The sequence below is a fragment of the Grammomys surdaster genome, unplaced genomic scaffold, assembly GCF_004785775.1.
Source record: "Grammomys surdaster isolate TR1022 unplaced genomic scaffold, NIH_TR_1.0 843, whole genome shotgun sequence".
NCBI lineage: Eukaryota > Metazoa > Chordata > Mammalia > Rodentia > Muridae > Grammomys > Grammomys surdaster.
The window spans coordinates 2,130,682-2,152,919 of record NW_021605262.1 but is presented as its reverse complement, the minus strand read 5'-3'; the positions used below and the strand labels follow the sequence as shown (position 1 = coordinate 2,152,919).

The 22,238-nt window shown below is 43.2% G+C and overlaps 1 protein-coding gene across 1 annotated transcript in view; it reads left to right on the top strand.

Annotated features, from left to right (window-relative positions):
- Positions 1 to 22,238, top strand: part of Adamts16 (ADAM metallopeptidase with thrombospondin type 1 motif 16) — a 113,683-nt gene that overhangs the window by 4,775 nt on the left and 86,670 nt on the right. Inside the window, exon 3 of the mRNA XM_028782744.1 lies at positions 779 to 1,107. Within this exon, the coding sequence (XP_028638577.1) occupies positions 779 to 1,107 (329 nt within the window). The remainder of the gene's footprint in view (positions 1 to 778; positions 1,108 to 22,238) is intronic.

The following is a 22,238-nucleotide window of genomic DNA, read 5'->3' as shown; positions in this document are numbered from 1 at the left end:
CTGACAGAGTCTTGGGGGTTTCTTTTACTTTTTATAAGTTGGTTTAGTTGAATGCTCTTCAGATCAACACACCAGAGAATATAATGGTAAAACCTGACCCAGGGATGTACTTTCAATGATGTCACAAGAACCCAGCTGGACAAAAGGGAGACCAGGGCAACAGGCAAGTCCACGGTGGCTCAGGGCTGCAGCATGTGAGCGTTTCTCTATGGTGATCTGTCAGTCCTGGCATGTGACTCTAGTCCACATTTCCTCCTGTGTGTTCAATGATTTCAGAATAAAATAAACAGCAAGACTGACCATCATGTTTTCTGTGTTTATTTTTATTATTTTAATTACAGCACTTGAGGACACCATTTTTTTTTCTTGTCAGTTCAGTGAAGGTTTTTATACAAAACAAAAAGTGTATTGTGAAAGGAATGCTTCACAACTTTTATAAAACGTAAGAGCACCTTTTCATTTCCACCCAGGAAGAGATGAAGTGGTAATTTCAACTTCCACCCAGTCTCAAATTCATGTGGAGAGATAAATAACAGAGCTAAAGGAGGAAACGTTGGAAGCGCACTTCAGATAAATCTCTGCTGTCATAACACTTTATTACTGACACAGCAAATTCTACTACTCATAAACCAAGGGAAAAAAAATAACACATCAAAGAAGAGCTGTTCCTTCAGGATTACACTTCATTATTTACTCACGGAGCAGCTGTCATGTGTAGTCACTGTGAGATTCCTCTCAGAACCCTGAAATTACTCAGCCTCTTCTCTCTCAATTTCAGAGTATGACCTGGTGTCTGCCTATGAGGTGGACCACAGCGGGGATTATGTATCCCATGACATCATGCACCACCAGCGGAGGCGGAGGAGAGCTGTGGCCCAGCCAGGAGGAGATGTCCTGCATCTACGGCTGAAGGGCCCCAGGCATGACCTCTACCTAGACCTGAAAGCTGCCAGCAACTTGATGGCTCCTGGATTCATGGTGCAAACTCTGGGAAAGGGAGGCACCAAGTCTGTACAGATGTTTCCAACAGAGGAGAACTGCTTTTATCAAGGATCCTTAAGGTCCCGGGGGAATTCCTCGGTGGCCCTTTCTACCTGCCAAGGTTTGGTGAGTATAGACAGCTCTGGCTGTCCACAGGACATGAGGTGCTAATGTGGGGGAGGCAGAACCAGGTTCCTGGATAACAATTTCACCTGCTCCATTACTGCAGTAAACAATTCTGTGATCAGTGACAGCAGGTGGAAATTGCCAAGTAACTCTTTAAAATATTCTGTGCTCTATTCTTGGGTTAATAGAATGGTTTTTACACCTGTTGTTTTGTGTTAAAAAAAAAACCACCTGTAAGAATACTGTTTTTGAAAGAAACACACATAAATTGTGGCCATGTCTGAATACATTAATGATTTTTTATTGTTAATTTTGTGTATGGGCTCACAGTGGAAATTGGAGAAATTGTCATTGTTTTGTTGACCAGTTAATGTGTTAATGTTATATGTTGACGGCTTAGTTGTCTTGGGTATTTGTTGGGATGTGTGCGACTATTAGAATGTTGTGTCTGCCATCTTGACAATGGCTATGTGCTTATAAATCAGGGAATTCATCCATGTTGAGGCCATGCTGGTCTTGTCAGTCTGGGAATCTTCCTAGGTGCTTTCTGAGTTCTGGGTATCTAACCAGACATTGCTCCCAGCTTCGGGGAGCTCAGAATAAAGAGAAAGTGGCCTGTCTTTGGTCTTCTTGAGGTGACAAGATTTTCTCACAAACATGGCTTTAACAAAAATAGTTTATTTTGTCTCACTGTTGACAATGTTGAGACTCAAGGTGGATGAGTCATGAAGTCAGATGTAGCTGGTAACACTATGTCTCAATCAGGAAGTTGGGGGAGATGAATCCTGGTAGGTACTCAGCTTGCTTTCTCCTTTTTGTATAGTCTGGGTCTCCTGCCCATGGACTGGTACCACCCAAATATAGAATGAGTTCTCCCTCCTCAGTTAACCTAATCTAAGTGATCTGTCTCAAGCATGGCCAGGGGTATGTTTCCATGGCAACTCTTAATTCTGTCAAGTTGAGAATCCATTTTAGCCTTCACTGCAGTTATACCTTAAGGTTACCCAGGCAGAAGTCTGGATGGATTTTCTTAAGATAATTTCATATTTTTAGAAAAAAATACCAAAAAATAATATTAGAGAGGGATGAGTAAAGTGGAATCTATGGGATTGAAAATATACATAGTTAAAAATTGATTTAAAGAAAATATTTGGGCATCGATTGCATCTCTAGAAAAGGTTTCTACTTAACCCTATTCTGAATATCTTCTTTGGGAAGGGAGATTTAAATTTCTTCATCGCATAAAAAAATCCATGTAAGTGTGTGAGAATGGTATATGCTGAAAGTCTGTGTTCATATGTTCATAGCTAGCTCGTTACAGGAAGGGAAGGGAATTAAGCACATACAAATGCTTTAAAATGCTTTTAAAATACGAATAGTCTGGTTTTGGTGGGATTTGATATGAGCTGAAATCATGCTTGTTTCTTTGTAAGAGACTTTTGGTTAGACAGTAGACATAAGTAGTTGCCTGAACTAGTGTGGTGGTTACTTGGCATTCTTGTTATTCATGAGGACACACAGGTGGTTTATTCCATATCACCAAGAAAAAAATAAATCATCTGTAATTAAAGAACCAAACATCTCACATAATACAGAAAAAATTAAGACATCCTTGGCTTTGTTCCCAAAAGATGTAATCCAGAAAAGAAAGTATCTGTAAGTCATGGCCTTCTAAATTCAGTCACCAGTGAGTTTGCACTGGAGATAAAGGCCCACTGGTGACCTGGAGGTTCCCAGCAGGAGAGCTGAGTTATTCTATGGAATCTGCCCATGAGTCCTAATAGGTGAGAGTAGTTTGAGATTTTTGACTCTCTTTGAACTTGATGGGAGTTAACAACAAAAGTTGTAAATGTGCTTTGATGGAAGACAGAGAAGTGACGAAGGTAGACCAGAAGACTCTTTCTGGGCAATAAACAATGGAGGCTGATACTGAGACAATGAGAATATGCCTACTCCTGACCTTCTATATACACATAGTGTTGTTTTTCTCTCCTAGCAAAAGAATCAGAGGTATATGATGTCATAAAGGACAAATTAAAGGCATTTTAAACAAAATCACACAGTCTCCCATTTTTAGACAATACAAACATGGAGCTGGTCCCCAGAGAGCTGTGTGCTGGCTTGTTTTATGTCAGATTGACACAACCTAGTGTTATCTGAAATTTAGAAAATGCCTCCATAAGATTCAGCTGTAGAGCATGTTCTTAATAAGCAATTGATGAGGGAAGGCCCAGTCTATATCAGGTGGTGCCATCTTGGGCTAGCTTCTATCAGAAAGCAGGCTCATCAAGCCACAGAGAGCAAGCCAGAGAGCAGTGCCCTCCATCACTACTACTTCAGCTCCTGTCTTCAGGTTTCTACCCTCTGAGTTCCTGTCCTGACTTCCCTCATTGATAAACTGTTACCTAGAAGCATATGCCAAACAAACTCTTTCCTCCACATCTTGCTTTTGGTCATGTTCCTTTGTCACGGCAGTAGAAACCCTAAGGCAAGCTGTTAAGATTGTTGTGTGTTCCTGATTGTGATTGCTCTTTCAAGTCTGTGCACATTGAATGACAGCTCCTTTCATATCCATTGGTTTATTGACTCTCAGATTCAGTTCGTCTCAGATGAACTCTCTAGTTGTATTTGCTCTTTATACTGAGGATAGAATTGGGGCCTCCCTGCTGCCAGATAGATGCTGTCCCTGTGGAATACCAAAGGCTGGGACTGAGGTTTTCACAGGGCTTCCCCAACTGGCTCCCATACATGCTGCTCTATGATGGGAGAATGGAGAGAGGAGAACATTGTGCCGTTTTCTTGATGTGGAGCCAGGGCTCGGTGATGTGCACTCACAGGCAGCAAGGAGGAGGAGCTCTGAGCTCTGACTGGCCTCTCAGAGAGGCCTGAGACAGGAGCGAATTTTGTGGGGTAAGAGGAGAAGTTGCTGTTGGTTGGATGATGAGGTCAGGCTTTAGACTCCTTTGTGCAAACATAGAATGTCTCTGTGGTTTTACACAGGCCCGTCAGGCTCTACTGGGGAAATTCTGAGACTGTGACAGCCAAAGGTCTTTACATGGACGGTCCCATCCTGCACATAGGCATGCTTGTAGATACAGCTCTAAATTCTCCTCCAGTGGTATCTGGAGGCCTTTTCTGGAAAGACAGCTTAAGCATTTAGTTACTTAAAGGATTTGTGTCTAGTGTTCACAGGCCATAGCCATTGATTTCATTATCATCCACGCTTTGGCTGAGCCCAGGAAATATACTGAACATGGTATCTTGTCAAGTAGGAAATGCTAAGTGCCTCCTGCGTACAACCAAGGGGATAAAAATATTACTTTTCATTAAAAAAAACCAGACTACTTAATAATGTATCATGTGTTTACCATTCTACTAGAGAAAATGGTGTATGGCTTAAGAAAGCACAATTTTCACGTGTATATATGTGTAGATCCACTGCTTCATCTGCCTCTACCCTCAGGGCTTAAACGTGGAAACATTCTCTTAACAGTACTCTGGGGAATGAGGATCACTGTGGAAATTCACTGATCGTGTCCTGTAGGTAATAAATACATACTCACCAGGAAAAAAAGGATGAAAACATATTCACCAGAAAAATGGATGACAAACTAAAATGAGCAGTTATTTAGAAGTTACAGCCAGAGCAATGGGTCCTGGGACAAGAAAACCTCACGTAAATAAATTGCTTCCATTGAGTTGGCTTATGGCCATGTCTGTGAGAGATTGTTTTGATTGGTGATTAATGTGGGAGGGCTCAGCCCACTGTAGGTGGCACCACCCCTACACAGATGGGCCTGGGCTGCGTAGGAGAGAGTTGCTGGACATGAGCTCCCAGGCAAGCCAGGAAGCAGTACCCCCCATGATTTCCACTTGCACTCCTGCTTGAGTTTCTGTCTTCATCACCCGTGGAGTCAGGCTGCAACCTGAACGTGGGAGCTGAAACAAATCCTTCCCCGCTGAGTTGATTTTACCCAGTGTTTTATCATAGCAACAGCAAGCAATCTAGAATGGTTTCAGTAATGGACAAAACCCCCAGCATGTTAACTCTGCAGTTTACCAACTCTGCATCCCAGGAGATCCTTGCTGTCTCATGGGAAAGACAAGGGGACAGGTGACTTCCCCACAGGTCAGAAAACAGGAAGTGTGGACGTGAGGAGAACTCAGCCCATCCTGGTAAGAAGAGGGCAATGTCCCAAAGCCACATCCAAGCTCAGGTCTCATGTAGAGTTTGGTTGTTATGAACAGAAATAGAGACACAGCAGTTGTGTGTGGGGCAGCTGCTAACACTGCTGAACTATGGAGCCCTGTGACAGGAACACCCAGGAGCCTGAAGAGACTGAGCTTTACATGTTACACTTAAGATTACACTGGATAAGATCTCAAAGTGCTAAAATCATTTCTAGTCGTCTTGGTTCTGTCTCATGTTTTGATTAGAAATATGTTTTGCTAAATAAGCATATCTTCTTTACAAAGGTATCTGCTATGTTACATTTTTCTATCAAAGGACATCATGTGTCTGCTGTCCTCATACGTGACACTCAGTAGGCATCTTCTGGTACACTGACAGTATAAAAAGCATTTTGAAGTATTTAGTAAGCAGACTTCCTGGGCAAGAAGTAACATTGGAAATGCAGTAGTAACAGTAATAATCAGAGAATGTATGTGGTTTATATAACCTACTAAGTCAGAGATAAATACTACCTGCTTGGCTTAAAATCTTTCTGTATGTACATACATACCTGTTCGGAGTCTTGCCACTTAAAAATGTGCAAGGCAGGGTGCTTTAGTGCAATCAGAATTATGCAGCCAACACCACAACTCTAACCAGATCCAGATATATCAACCCTCCCAAAACCCTTCATGCAGTTTTCCTCCTTTCCCAGGTCCTCAGCCCCAGGCTTCTGTCAGTCCATATGTGCACCTATCTTGTTGTGTCTAGAAAATACCGTTCCTTCACAGTCATTCACTGCCTTTGGGTCTGACGATTTTCAGCCCCCTATTCTGTGATGACCCCTGGTGTTGAGAGGAGTGAACCTGATGTGGATATTCTCCTTAGGGATGGGCACTCTGCAGCCTCTTCTCTGCTCATTGATCAGAGTCTCTGTTGATTGTCATCTCCTGTAAACATACCCTTCTCTGATGTGGTTGAGAAATGCACTGTCATGTGCACATAAGAATAAGACATTAGCTTTTGGGCCCGAGCATAGAGTAGGTCGCAGGCGGCAGCTCCGTACTCAACCCCAGAAAACCGAGAGAAACAGGGACTCCCAGGAGCTTGAACTCACGCAGCATCCCAGGCAAAAATGAATCACCCGTGATGCCTGCCATTAGAAGTTCTAATCCAGATGGGCCAGAAGTCAGGATCCTCGCCCTTACCCTCACCCCCTACCTTTTCCCAGCTGCACAAGGTTCCCTGAAGCTTGGCAACTGCAAGATCCTGCTTGGAAACTGCAGATAGACTCAAAGCAGTGTACCATATCATCTGAAGAATAGCAAGGAGACCATAACTCAAGCAGTGTACCATATCTTCTGAAGAATAGCAGGTTGCAGTCCTCCTCGCCCCCACGAATAACTAGGGCCTGCCAGTCGGGTCATGTGGCACCCAGACGTGGGGCTCGAGGCACGGACCCCTCTGGACGGACCCCTCATTGAGAGGATGTGCGCAGGACATCAAGATTAAGCGAGACAGAGATCAAAACCCGCGACCTGTCATCCACGGAACCAGGTTGATGCTGCCATCAAGAAGATGGATGAAGTTCATTACCATCAGCCGAAAATTGAAGAGGATCCAGAAGTGACTCCGCAGGAGACTGACACAGCTCCCAGTTCCCCTGCCTCCCCCCTAAGGTCGACCGCTAGACTTCCACGCCCTCCAGAAGGGTTCCTGGTATGCCTGGCTTTGCCCCCGTTTCTCTCGATAGAGAGCTTGGCCTCTTGATCACCACAACAAAAATTGGCTTTTTCCTAAACCAAGGCCGCCCTTGATATGGCCGCTAACATTGGGGAGCCTTCCTTTATGACAATATTACACCCCAAACTGACAAATGGTTGGTAAATTGAACATTTACATGGGACTAGGATGGCTGTGAGTTAGCCCAATGACGGGATTATTGTAGGTCCACTTCCCAGGGGCCCACCCAATGCAGCCGAAAAGGAGTGCGTGGTGCTGGGAGTGGGTGCAGCCTACATGGCCTAAGACAGGGCCCTCACCCTCCTTTCACCCACATCGGAGTCCCTTGACGTTGCCCATCGTCGACAGCCTAAATCCTTCGACCATCGATGTGACTCGTCTCACATCAGTGTTTTGGGGTTGTGAACTTGTCTAAGACCCCCCATAATTAGACATCCAAATTCAAAATTCACATAGTTGGGATTGATCATAAGATGCCTTCTGTAACTAAACAGAGAAGGGGGAGATGCCAGAAGCCAGGACCCTCGCCCTTACCCTCACCCCCTACCTTTCCCCACCTGCACAATGTCCTCTGAAGCTTGGCAACTGCAAGATCCTGCTTAGCAACTGCAGATAGACTCAAAGCAGTGTACCATATCATCTTAAGAATAGCAGGGAGACCATAACTCAAGCAGTGTACCATATCTTCTGAAGAACAGCAGGTAGATCATAATTCAAGGCAGTGTACCATATAGACCATGACATGTTTCAAGGCACAGGCCAAGAAGATTTTGTACTTTTCCACCACCTGGCCCTTCTTACCCCCTCCCCTTGTAAAACATGCTATAAAAAAGCATTTCATGTTCAAAAATAAATAAATTATTTATTAAAAAAAAAAAAAAAAAAAAAAAAAAGAATAAGACATTAGGAGTTGGTTTAGTGTTGTGTGTACTTAGCACAGTAATAGTGTCTCCTCTAAGGCCTGTGACCGTTCCTGGCCATAACTTCATGACCTAGTTAGAGATGCCGGGCTTTTTTAGACTATCCAGGAATCACGCAAGAGTACTTTTGCTCTCATCTGGTAACCTCAAATTGTTGTTATTTACTAAAATCATTTTTCTTATAATAAATTATTGTTTTTCAAACTTAAAAAACAGAAATATTAGGTCTGCAATATAGTACAGTGCCAGAATATGTTCCAAGTGCCTAGCAAACCCTGCATCTAACCACCACTATCAAAAGAGAGAAAATTAGAAGGAGGGGAAGTGAGGGGGGAGAGAGAGAGAGAGAGAGAGAGAGAGAGAGAGAGAGAGAGAGAGAGAGACAGAGAGAGAGAGAGAGAGAGAGAGAGAGAGAGAGAGAGAGACAGAGAGACACGACAGAGAGACAGAGAGAGACAGAGAGAGAGAGAGAGAGAGAGAGAGAGAGAGAGAGAGAGAGAGAGATTGAATATTCCATACATTTATTTTGGTGTACACATAAAGACAAAAAAAACCGTTTTATAATCCATTCCAGCTGATATCTTTCTACAACTAATGCTAAACACTTCAAATTCCCCTTTGAAGACTGTAGAGTTTATCAAAACTGGAAGTTTGATAAAACTACTTTTGAAGCTCCAACAGTTAATACTTCCAAAAGAGTTTGTTTAGAAATCTATCTTGTTGAATATAACAAGAATATATTTTCTTAAAGGATTTGAGCTAGTTCTGTACTTGGATTGGCCTTTTACATAAAAAGTTAATATGATTTCTTAATGACATATGGCATAATATTTACATGAAATTTAGTTCCCCCGATATAAAGCATTATTTTTGTTTTGGCATTGCTGCATAGTGTATCATTTCTCCTAAAAAAAACTACATCATTCTCTTGCTCTCAAATATATTTCAAAAGAGCATAAATGTCACAAGAAGCCCTGGTGCTTAAAAGTCCCCTCACGTGGTTGGAGAATTGCTTGGGGAACTGGTTTGAATTGCACTCAGTTGTATTTCCAGCCACAAGCTCCAGGAATTCCCTGGAAACGCCAGCCATTGAGAGATTTTTCTACAGCAGCCAATAAATCCTAGAAAATGCTGAAGTTCTGCCAAACTTTCAACTGATGGAAAAATGTTCTTGGGCCAGGAAAATGAGAAAGCAGGAGTAGAACGCAGGGAATCAGCATTGAGGATAGAGATGATACACGGTCCGAAATGTTGCCTGGCAACAGCATCCGCAGATACCTACTACATCTTGGGAGGTGGGGCCTCTACTCAAAGTGGGTTATGATGAGGAAGATTGTAAGACAACTGTGGGAAAATACTGGGTAGCTTCAGAAACATCTACTGGTTAAGTATAAATAGATACAATGTAAGAAAAATGTTTGACTTTTTTTTGTTTGCTTTTGAGATTATAACTTAATTACTTTTCTCCCTACTCCTTTCTTCCTTTAAACCTTCCTGTATAATCAATCCTCCCTTGCTCTCTTTCAAATTCATAGCCTCTTTTTTCATTAATTGTATACATAAGTGTACATATTGCCTATATGTAAATATATGTGCATATATATAAGCGTATACATATATATGCATATATATTTCTAACTACAACCTGTGCAGTGTACAGTCTATATAATGCTACTTGTATATATGTTTTCAGGACTGACCATTTCATTCTAGATGAGCAATTGACGAGCTCTTCCCTGGGGAAGAGAACCTCTCCAGCTCCCCACTTTACTTAGTTGCCTGTAGCTCTTTGTGCAGAGTTGAGGCCTCACAGGCTGTTCCCATCTACTTTGGTGTGTCCATGGGCATCATTATTGTTCATGTTTTACTAGTCATGTTGATAGAACTTTATGGGTATAGGAAACAATCTTACAGCATACTCCCTGATTCTGTGACCTTTATACCCTTTCTTCTCCTTCTTTGGCAGTGTCCCCTAAGACTTAGGGGCAAGAGTGTTTTGTAGATGCAGTCATTTGGGACTGGACTCCGTAACTCTACATTTTGATTGGTTGTGGTTTCCTGTAGTTGTCTCCCTCTGTTGCAAAGAGAAGTTTTCTTGATGGTTATCTGTAGTTATATGGACAAATACTGATAGATTGTTGTTAAGGATTATGTTGGTTTTTGTAATTTGGTGGTTGTAAATTATCCTCTAATAACCATGACTCCCATAGTTTTGAGTAGCTAGCAAGGTTTCAAGCACCAGCCATGGCTTCCTAACTTTGGGGGGAGGGGGCTTAATTTCAACAAAAGAGATGTTGGTTGCCCTCAAGATATGTGTGCCTCTATTGCATCCTTAAATTGAAATAAATGCAATATCACCAGAAGTAGATTAAAATCATGTTACATGAGATAACCTTTTGTGTTTTAACAGATAGTGGGGTTTTTTTCTTAGGGGTCTAACTGTTGATATTAAGTCAGGTTCTACCTCCCATCCCCAGGCTCCCAGATATAAGACTTGGACTCAAAATATACTTACAAATACCTTGGCCATATAGCTAGGCTCTTCACTGACTAGATATAACTTAAAATATCTCGTTTATTTTTGCCTACATTCTGCCACATGGCTGGTTACCTGTGCTCAGGAACATGTACTCATCTAGTCACATCTTCTCAGTGAAGCTCTTGCCTGGCTCTATCCCAGAATTCGTTCTTCTCCCAGATGTCCCACCTTGATTTCCTGAGTAAGTCATAGGCCACAGACTCTTTAATTGACAGGTGAAGCATCCATATAATATATAAGATATTTTCTCTATACCTAACATGAGATGCAAGTAATAAAGAATTAGATACATTTAACTATAAGCCTATGTTTATAGTAATATATGTTTTATTATTCTTACCTCAGTTTTGAGATCCCAAGTAGTAGTGTGCTTTGCCATCATTCCAAGCCATGGTGGGGCTTGGACAATCAGGGATGAGGCTATGGACATCTTTTGTACAGGGCTCTGTTTATTATAATGCTGTGTGATATTATATTTTTATTAAAAGACAAACAACTGAACTTAAGTGCTAGACTGTTGTCCAGAGACCTTGACAGTAAAGCAATTGGAGCCTTGGTCTGAAGCATGCACCAGGTAGCAGGCAGGGAGGATAAAGTGACAGGCTTACCTGTGGTTACCCTGTGGAGTGCGAATGTCCCTTTGCGATGAAGCAGTCTCTCCCTTGGCCCCACCAAGGGCAGCAGTCGTATGCTTTCTCACCATGGTCAGACTTACAGCAATGGTTTCTGTAACAGTCACAGGATCACTGTGCTCATGTTCAGTCCCAGTGTAGCCAGAAGATTCTTCATGACCAAGATCTCTCTGAAACTAGCCCAAAGATACTGATGAGCAGGATGACTGCAATCATGGACTTTGAGGGATGGTTTGTTTGTGGGACTGTTTGGGGAATAAGGATGCACAAACCTACCGTGAAGGAATAATGTTGAGCAAACCCAATCCCCAAGCAGAGTCCAAAGAAAAAGATCTTTAGAGGCCCTGGCTGGACGGTCTGAGCAGGAGAGCTGGTTGCATCTGTTTAGTTCACACAACTTTGCTTTCTGAAACTTCACTAGCATCAGGAGGTCTCCTTCTCCTCATTTGAAGTCTCCTGAGACACGACACATGCATCGAGTTTACTGACAACAGTCCAGTAAGGAGACAGAAATGACATAAAATATTAGGAAAAACCTAATAGTATGCTTTAAGAAGCCATGAGAGAACTGAGAGTTCAGGAGACTCTGACATCGCCATCGAAGAGCAAGAAGCAGTGAAGGCTGAGGGAACCGGAGGGAGATTTAGCATTATTAAAATTCAGAAACCGGCCTCAACACTTTGAGTATAAGGAGCTGGCTGGCTGTTGGTATAATTCAGAGGCAGCAATGTGCCTCAGGTGGTTGAGGAAAACCACAATCCAGGATTATCTTCAGTGACTGGACAAACTGCCACCACCGCCAGGTGGAGGTAGGTCTAACTAAAATAGGAAGCAAACTGGAAGTCCATAGGTGAAGAAGGAAATGGGAGGGAAGACTGGAAATGCACAGGGATAGAAAGGAAGAAGCTAGAATTCGGCCTCCCTGGATCCTGTCTTCCTGGTGTCCTTCTATAGAAACTGGCAGAGGTGCAGAGGCAAAGCACAGTGGGATTGAGGAGTATGCTGTCAGTCCCACAAAGAAACTGTAAAAGGAGAGACTAGAGACAAGGTCTTCACTGCGATGAGAGTGTGGAAGTAAAGTGATGTCTGTCCACATTCTTTAATTTTGCCAGTACAAATGTGCAATAAAACTTTCAATAAACGTTCATAAAATGAATGAATTGGTCTTAAGACAGAATCGAGAATTCTGTTGCTTAACAAAAATAACAGACACGGCCATAGGTCTATGGGGCTAAAGATGATTCCACAAGTAATTCATCCCACTTCTACACAGGAAAAGGGGAAGCCTGTCTCAGGGCCTCGACCTTGGTAGAAGGGTAAGCCTGTCTGTAGGTGGGATGGAGCTGTAGAGACCTGGCATGCACAGGTGTTTCTCCCCAGGCAGGCTGTGCTTGCCCTCTTACTGCCTTGCTTAAAGAGTGTGCTCTTTGTGTAAAATAAAAAGCAGTGTAATTTTTTCCCAAGAGTCTTTGAGACTGTATCTAATGACATGTGCAGGGATAAGCTCCTGCTCTGGGGACTTGTATGTACAAGTGTATGTGTGTGTGTTTTCCATCTGTGAGCTTGGCAGCTCTAAATCATTCCTGAAGGAGCAACTGGGGAACTATTATCCTCGACCTGAGGCCGTAGGCTGAATCAAAGTGAGTTTATACATCAGCAGAGGCCTGTCCTTCCTCACTGTGGACAACTCTCAAGTATCCCCACCTCAAAAGTGAATGCTAAGCCACTGTCACCATTGTCCCTTTGTTAGTTCCTCAGGTTGTGGGCGGGGAGGTGGAAAGGTTTGGTTGGTTTTTGGTATTTTGGTTTTGTTTTGGTCTCTTCTGATTCACCAAATTTTACTTCAATGTAGAATGGTGTTGTACTTATTACAGTCTTATGCCTTGTTGGCAGTGGTTGTTTTGTTTTATTTTGTTTTGTTGTTTTCTTTGGAAATTCATTGCTTTAAAAGTTTTATGCAAGACTATCACGTGTTTTAAAAGGCATTAAATCAAATAAATCCAAGGAATTAAGCTATTAACAAATTGGTGATAACTTCATATATTTTTTAATTTGAAGAATTATAGGAAACTAAACAAAAGATAGCTATTTTAAAAATCATTCTATTTGTTTGTTGTGGTCCTACCTTTTAAAGGCTGAACCATCTCTCCAACTAGCAGCGAGGCAAAGGCAGGCAGATCTCTGTGAGTTGGAGGAGAGCCTGGTCTCACAGAGAAACCCTGCCATGAAACAACAACAACAACCCAAACAAACAAAAAGATCATTGTAAAGAATTTACGTTGGATTTCTATTTCCCAATCAATAGCAAGTAGACCTAACCAGAGAAATGGTCACATAAAGTCTTAACAACAACAACCACAACAACAACATCTAATTTGTCACAAAACTAATCATTCTATAAGCTTATTGGTTTTCAGCTTTATGCATATGATGAACTGACAGACAGAAAACTTCACTAGATAGTTCCTAAATTACAAACCTTATATTGATCTTTGGCTGACATAGGCATAGGTTAAATACACTTTAGGAAACTACATGGTATCTGCCCAATTCTGTCTTTTGCCTTCTATAGGTGCACAGAGACACCACAATGGCTGTGCCTCAGTCTCTCAGATGTGCATTTTCTTTAATCAACAGGCAAGGATGAGTCTCATGTGATAGCATTCTGAGAATAGGCTTCTGAACATGCTGAGTCCTCTGTCAAAGTGGCAGGTGACATGCATTCTGTTCTAGGTTTTAGGGATGGAGAGAGGCCACTTGGTGTACGATAATAAGCAAACACACTAAAGATTTATCTTCTTCTGCCAGGGAAGTGAACCTTACAGTAAACAGTTCTTTAATCAACGTGCAGGACTATTGGAGTCTCACTTCTGCCACTGAAATAAAACATGCTGACGGAAAGCAGTTTAGAGGATCCCAGTTTTGCTTTAGCTCGCAGTTCTAGGGTACAGTCCAGGACAGCATGAAATTAAGAAGTTAAACAGGTAATGACGTTACTGTCAGGGCCAGAGAGAACGTGTGCACACATGTCTGTGTCACCTCATGCCTTCTCTTCTATACAGTTTACGATCCAAATATCCGGAACGGGCAGCCCACCTTAGACTGGGTCTTCCCATATCACTTAACATAATCCAAATGGTACCCAAAAGACATGACCACAGCCCATCCTGATCTAGACAGCCTCTCACTGAAATTTCCCAGCCAAAATGACTAAGAAGCTAACAGAACAAGGACCTGACTGTACACATACCTTTTAGAGCACATAGCACCAAAGAGAGTGGGGCTTACCTTGGGAAGTAGATGATCACTGCACAGTCAGAGAAGAGATGGATGTAGGAGGAATTCAATCAAGATGCTGGGTGAGAGCTCAGTTAAGTGAGATGGAAAAGAACACTGCATGCATGGCTGACATGGCTTCATGCAGTCTAATGCCTCTCACTAGCCAGGCTGCTGTCCACAGAGGTACGGTCTCCATTATTCATGGCTAGTGAGGGATCTCTGGGGGTTGGGGGTGAATAAAGGCTGAGTGAGGCTACTTCAAAGTCGCTAGCTCAGGACATGGTGCCCCGAGAAACTGTGTGATCCTGCTCTGTGTGAGCCTCTCTCTGCCCATTAGTAAAGGATATGGCACAGGCAAGACTAAGAAAACCACCACACTCAGACATTCAAATATGGCTGATGCTGACCTCCAGCGGAGTCCAACAATGGAATGCAAATACGATTCTAAAGTATTTTATTTTCTCCATAACCATTACTGGAATTATAGCGAGCGATTGAAAGAATAAATATTGGACCTTTGATCTGTCCTTCTCCAAGGTTAGGCATTGTTTACGCACTTTTAGGACTGCTGTTTATGTCCACACTTTGGAAAGAAGGCTGTGTATGCTCAACACCTGGGAGATCACTTTGTGTGTAACCAGAAGTCGTAAATGAGTAAAGTGCCCGGAACAGCTAACATCTGACTCTGTATTCCCAGTGCAGCAGCCAAAAGAGCTATAACCCTTGTTTTATTTGCAGAGATTATGTAACTGAAGCTTGGGGAGTTTTGGCTATTCTCTCCGCAGGTCATCACTAGGCAATAAAATAAAGAGTGATGGATTATGGAATAATAAGCCAAAAGAGAAGCTTGCGTATTTTATAGCCCGGTTCTATTTCTACTTGAAATGTACACTTGTGGAAGACGCAGGAAAACGCATAGCAAATGCTTCATTATAAAGGGCAGCATGCATGTCACATGCAGGGTCACAGTCATCTGTTTCTGAAGGCCAGCACCATCATTTATCATTTTCTGTGCCCATCTCCCTCACTATCTGCATCCGTAATGTTGCTGGGATACATAACATGGCTGCATGTTTACCAACTGAAAATGGTTTGGATCTAATGTCAATAATGGCTTCCCCCCCTCCCTCCAGAAGTCTGGTATGCTAGTTAGGAAAGAGCTTGTGGTGCTACTCATTTTAATAAAATTAACTACTAGGATCTTCCATGCGTTGACGTTTCCCGCCATCCCTGACAAGTAGGGATGGCCCTGAGTGCTTGTCATGCTTCCTCCTCCTCCTGGTGGGAACACAAATACCTCTTGGTTCCTGAATGCTTTAGGAAATGCATTTGTAATCCTATTTGTTTTCTAAAATGTCTCAGCTGTACTGTTTGAAAAAAGTAGCAACATTGATACAGGACTCAATAGAGCTAGAGTTTCCAAAGAATTTGATTGGGATTATGCAAACGCTGACATTTACTTAAATTAGGAAAGCACTCTTAAGATTGACGAAAACCTGGGAAAAGAGAAAGGTAAAGAGTTGAGAAACCTCCAGCATTGCTTCTGACCTAATCCTATGTTCAGTAGTGGCTGGGAACTGGAGAATCCAGCTTAGACCTCACCAGGGAACCTTGTATGCCATGTGCTACACCAAGCATTTGAAAACCACAGGGTCTGAGAGAACATAAACACTTCTGTTTTTAAGTGGGAGCAAGTGACTAATCTCCTAGACAGCAATTTAAATGTCGAAAGGCTTTAAAGGACAAACAACCCCTAAAATTACAGTATCGTGTGGCAGTGCTCCTAGATGTGTATTTTACACTGTGTGCAAAAGATAATAGTGTAAATGGTAGCAAGACTACAACATGCATTGTATCAAAACCCTGTAGCACACCATAGGGAAGTGTGAGAGCTTCGTTTTAACAGCATATCATATTCCTTTGTAGAGTTTGCAACTTAAACCTCTTACGTGGCAATTATTCACAGATTACATTTCACTTTCATACCCTGCCCTGCCCTGCACAATGGATTCGATTTGGAGACTTCTAAGAAGTCTTTTCTGTTTGTTCTTGGTCTCAGGGTCAACCCCCAACCACTTCTGCTTTCTCTAGTTTCATCCTCCCATCCAGCAAATCGAAGGTGTGACCAACTCAAGCTCTGCCGTGGGATAGATTGGCTGAGACTTAGCTGTCACTGATCCAGTGCACATGGGGGGTGAGGCTGATACAGTACACATGTGGGTGAGGAGAGTGTCTATTCAGGGTAATTCTTTAGGCCAAAAATATACAAAGAGCTGGCAAGTCTGTGAAGGCTAGATGGAGCCATGGTCATTGTCTTTTGAATTCTCTTCAGGTCCTAATTCTCAAAAGATGGCCATCAAAGCCACCAGATAGTTACTGAGTGGGTGGATTTTTGGGAGAGATGACACAGATGAGCCTCAGCTGCATGTGGTTGAGACAATTGCAACTATTACAGTGAATAAAGGAGTTATATAATAGACAAAATTGGATATATAATTAATGAGTTATAGTACTGGTTAGTATAAAAAGTGTATGTAGCATTCTGGGCAACCTACTTGTATCATATCCTCTGAGACTGGCTTTCTGGCCGTGAGAGAGGAGGAGGAAGACATTGCCATGTTTTTGGGGTTCCTCTGAGTCCACAGGGGCAACAATATCTTCTGCCCACTGCATATATGCATATAGCCGCATATATACATATGGCTGCATATGTTCTTGGACACACCAGCATCCTCGGAGGATTATAAATGTTAGGAGCCTCAAAGATAGCACCACAGTGGCTTAGAGGGACAGCAGTGGGCAGACACAGCAACCAACCTAGACTGGGCTTTTTGGGTTGTTTGCTGGGCATTTATTATTCACTAACCTTTTACTTTGCTTATTTTGTTTTGTACTTTTGCTTTTCTAGAAGCAATGGGTCAGTCCAGGCATCCTAGCCATAAACAATGTCCCATTAATGAGGAATAGCCCAGGTTCTTGTGGAATAATTCAGCTACTGTGACATCAGTGTTTCCAGAAGAAAAACAAGATGCTGTTTGTGTAATAAATTCTGGACAGTAGCTTCTTAGGGAGTTCTTTAATAGCCCATCTCTTTATGCATTGTGACATCTTCAGAGATCTTCACGAGCATCAATGGTCACATCAACTTGCATGAAGATCATACAACTTAAGTCGAACTGTTTGGAAATACCATCTGTCCTAACATTTATAACCCTCCAAGGATGCTGACGTGACCAAGAGCATATGCAGCCATATACATAACTGAGCCTGGAATCTGTGAATGGTACAATTTGGTCTCCTTAGTAACAAATGTTTAAAGCAACTCCCTAGGTCGTTACATGTGTAATAGAAGTAGGGTCAAACCATGTTGACACAGAGAATCATCTCTAGGCCCTGAGCAAAAGGCCTTCGGAGATCACAGGCTCAGTTCATACAGTGAAGGGAAGCAACAGTAGTCAGTTTGTACTTTGAGATTCCCCAATGACCTTTGCATCAGGAAGCCTTGGTGTCTAAGGCTAACTTGCTTGAAAATAAATTAGAAATTGTCCATTATATTAAACTCCATATAAAATCAGATTGTGTTTGGTAGATGGCTTAGAAAATCATGCTTCCCTTCAGGGGTAGCATCTGCCCCACTCTCTACCCCCAGCTCTGGAAAAACACAAATGACAGAGCACAGCACACACACACACACACACACACACACACACACACACACACACACATGCTTGTCATAGCTTATCTTGGTGTCAGACCTGTGAATTTGGGGAGCACCCTTGCTTTCATCGTGTGGGCCACACCAGCTGTTTCAGGTCATCCAGAGAAAGAAAATGTCTTACATTCCTTCAATAAAAAGGTCTGGGCTGTGGGTGGACATGGAGGAGGTGGCAGATTCATAAGTAATACTCATATGTGTTCAGGTCCTGTACTGTATCTACAGCAGGGACCTTCTTACCACCTTCTATTGGGGCAGAGTGGGAAGGGCCATAAGATTTCAGATTCCATATGCCTTCAGAATCTTGATGCTCAAAAGCATAACACACAGACCTTTCTGCCCTACCCAGAGCAAAGCAAAGCTACTAGAGTACACACCTAGCTCACCTCTGTGGCTGGCTGAGTCCCTGCTCCTCCTTGCTTTTGCAGAAAGTGTGACCCTCCATCAGCATCTACATGTTTGTATTTTGTTGGCTAGTTTGTGTGTATCTCTAGGATGTTTCTCAGAATGACTTCAGCTTAGCTTCCCTGAACTCCCAAGAGGCAACTCCCAATCCTCAGCATAGGATCCCAGAGGTGCAGCATCACCAGCTTCCCAGTCATCCTCCCAGAGACTAAGGCTTCTTTATCCTCCAAATGCTTGTGTTATCCTTGGTGTAACAAAATCTTACCACTTCAAGTGCATGATTCAAGAACATTTGAGTAGTTTACACTATCACCCAAAACCTTCTCTATAATCTGATTTTAAAGGTTTATATCTGTGTGTCTGTGTGTCTGTCTGTGGGATTGTATACCACATGTGTGTGGGTACTCAGAGAGGCTGGGAGTGCCAGATCCCCTGGAACTGGATTTACAAGTGGTTATATACCTTATATGAGTGCCAGGACCAGAACTCAGGTTCCCAAAAAGAATAACTGTATTTTAACAGCTGATCCAGCTCCTGGTCCTCATAATCTGATTTTAGCCATTGTTGTTGCCCCAGAAAGAACCTTTGGCATTCACTCCCTGTTCCCACTCAAGTCTTTCAACCATGCTGTCTGTGTCCCACCTCCATCACCTGCTTTAGATATCGCATTGACTATGGACTGTTGCTCTGATTTCCCTCTCGGCATAGTGTATCTGGATTTGTTCACAGCTCCTTGGTTCATCTCACTGTTAAAGGGCATCCACTGTACGAGCATGTCACTCACCAGTGGACATTCCAATGCCTCCAGCTTCCATTTCTTCGTAACAATAGCCTGATGAGCAGCACTGTGCATCTCTCCGCAGGCTGTGGATCATAACATGGGGCAGAAGGAGTTGCATTCTAGGCACCCAGTGAGAGTTCACAGTCCTCTCACACTCACAGATGCACAGCACACCCACCCGGAGCCTGCACTCAAGGACTCTGCTGTAAGAGACGTACATAGCATGACAGAGGAGAAAGGAAACACTGCCCTAGGGATTGAGTTGACATGGAAAAGAAAAACAGCTGACTCATGAGCTAAGTGTGAGTGAGCTGCATGACCTCATCACAGATTTCCCTGGCCTCTCCTTAAGTCCAGGGACAGGAGCCCAGCAGTCACATAGGGGTGGTGCAGTGTATGGGAGAAACATGCATGAATTCAGAACCAGCCAGCAAGGCCAAGTGTCAATAACCTTATGGCACACATCTTCTCCTAGAAAACAAGTATGCTGTCCTGGCTTTTCCAGAGTGCCCTTGCCACTGTAGCCACCTGCCACACTCCTGGTAGAATGTACCTAGAAATAGGAGTCCCCTAAAATCACTCTCCTCTACTGTGATTTGTCACATTGCCTTTTGACTTGGTCCTTTCCTTACTGCACTGGGTCCTGTGCAAGCTGTGTCTATCTCTTTTGCAGGTTCCAAGCAGCACTTCCTTTTCCAAAATCTGCCCTGTGACCTTAAAGGCTAACTTTAATTCCCCCCTCCACCTTTATAGCAGGCTTACAGGATGTACATAATGGCACGGTAAAACAGCCACAGATTTTTCCTATTCCCAGAAATAGAATGTAAGTCTCTCAGCACAGGTGCGTGTTCTGATACACATGGGTGACACTCGGACACACATGTGCAGCTCCAGCACTGGAGAAAATCATGCTAAATGCTGGAGTAACGCCCAGTGGAAGCTACCACTGGTGGGAATCTACAGTATGGATGCAGTGTTGGGAACAAGGCCTCTGTCCAACAGATGCTTTGAGAGCAACATGACAGCAAGCAAGCTTCTATTCTGAGCCATCCAGATGGAAGAATGAGAAAGACCCAGGCAAGTGGATGACTAAGGGCTTGTGTGGCAAGAAGACTGAGGACTCTGAAGGCTCTGAGATTGTTCTTGGAACAGAATGATGGCTGACATGGCAGTGTCCTAACCCAAGTTATGTGGGTGGTTGGGAGCCTGGGAGGAGCTGAACAGAGTACAGGATGCGGGCTCAGGAAGCCTAGCCAGGTCAGCACGTGTGTTGTGCTCATCAGTGGTCTCAATGCTGTCATGGAGTGAGTCGGCTGTTTGTGTTTCCCTGTTTAGAAAACCTAGAGAAAAAAATGTGTAAGTCGGACAGGAAAGGTGGTAGCTGAGTGCAAGTGTAGCCTTGGGGTGGGAAGGGTAGCTTGGACTCCACAGTCTACCTCCACAACTTGAACTGCGCCTTCTGAGACAAGCTGGAGCGAATGCTCCCTGTCTGAATATGGAGTTACCCAACTGTCTCGGGCCTTGGATGAGGAATGTGACATATGTATTTACTACCTAGAACAACAATCACAACTGCCAGGCGCAGCCACAGAGCCTCGACAGTGGGTGACCCCTTCTTCTGGCCCATGACCCCTCCACTGTCTGCATAGGTGGATGCACACCATATCTGAGACTTTTCTGATGTGTTGTCTTCTACAGGAAGCCTGACTGGCTTCTCTATCTTAGGCCTTTCCCTTAAAGCAGATGTCCTTGTTCAACACGAGCTGTTTATTTCTTAGAGTGCAACTCTACATACATTGAAGGAGACATTGCTTCCTCTCTTTTGTCATCCACCTCTGCTCCCCATGCTGTACCTTAAGCTCTGTGGGAACAAGGACATTCATCTGTTTGGGGAGTGTGTCTGGGTCACTCAGTGGGATCCTGGGACTGTGCTGGTAACTGACCCCCTGCAGAGACGGGTGAACCAATAGACCCAGGGTTAAAAGGACTGAGTCTGTTCTACTGTATGGAACTGAACCAATGTCCAAGTCCCAGACAACTATAGAGAGAAATCTGTCACAGTTTCATCTGTGCCATTTTTCTTAGATTGTGTTTGAAAGCAGCAATAATGTCCAGTGCCTCCAGTATAGATGGTCACTTGTTTAAACATTTCTGTCTATTGCCGTAAGTCCACACAGCTTTACAGCAACCCAGAGCAGTCTCACTATGTAGTCAGTCTAGGACAGCATGCTCCCAATGTCTTAATGGGGGAATATTTAAAAATGCTATGTTATGTGGCTGTAAAGATTGTTCTTGAACTGAGGCTATAGCTCAGGGGCAAAGCACATGCCTAGCATGCCCAAGGCCCTGACTTCAATCCTAAACACAACTGAAACAAAAACCGTTCCTTATTGTACATTATATATTCTCCATCACAGATAAATGTTGGAAAAAAACCTCAGGTCGTGTTTTGAAACCTACCAATCTCTGTTTGTTCAAGGGCAGTGCTCTGACATTGTCCAGTAGGGCTTCATATCACGGTAGGAATGTGTGCTGATATGGTGGCTACATCGGAGGACTGAGGACCGACAACCGGAAGTTGAAGTTTCACTTCCGTTAAAGTTGACCCTGAACGTCTTTTGAGTCTGTTGAGCATCCCCAGAACTGATTTTAATTTTTCAGTTTGCATTACATTTAAGTTTGCAAAGCTACACAGGATCTACGAGACAGCACAGAACATTTTGTGTGATGATCAGTACATTGGTCAGAGAGAGAGATCAGGATAGCAGGTTAATGTAGAATGCAGGCAGCCATGCATTTAACCTCTCAGAGTGGGACCCGCCACTGAAATGCTCAGCCATATCTTATAATGGTATCAGTTCTCTTGGCTCTTTTTCATGTTTTTGCTCATTAAATATCCATGAGGGTGTCCCATTTCGGCATAAAAAACAGGTCTTGGGTTGTTGC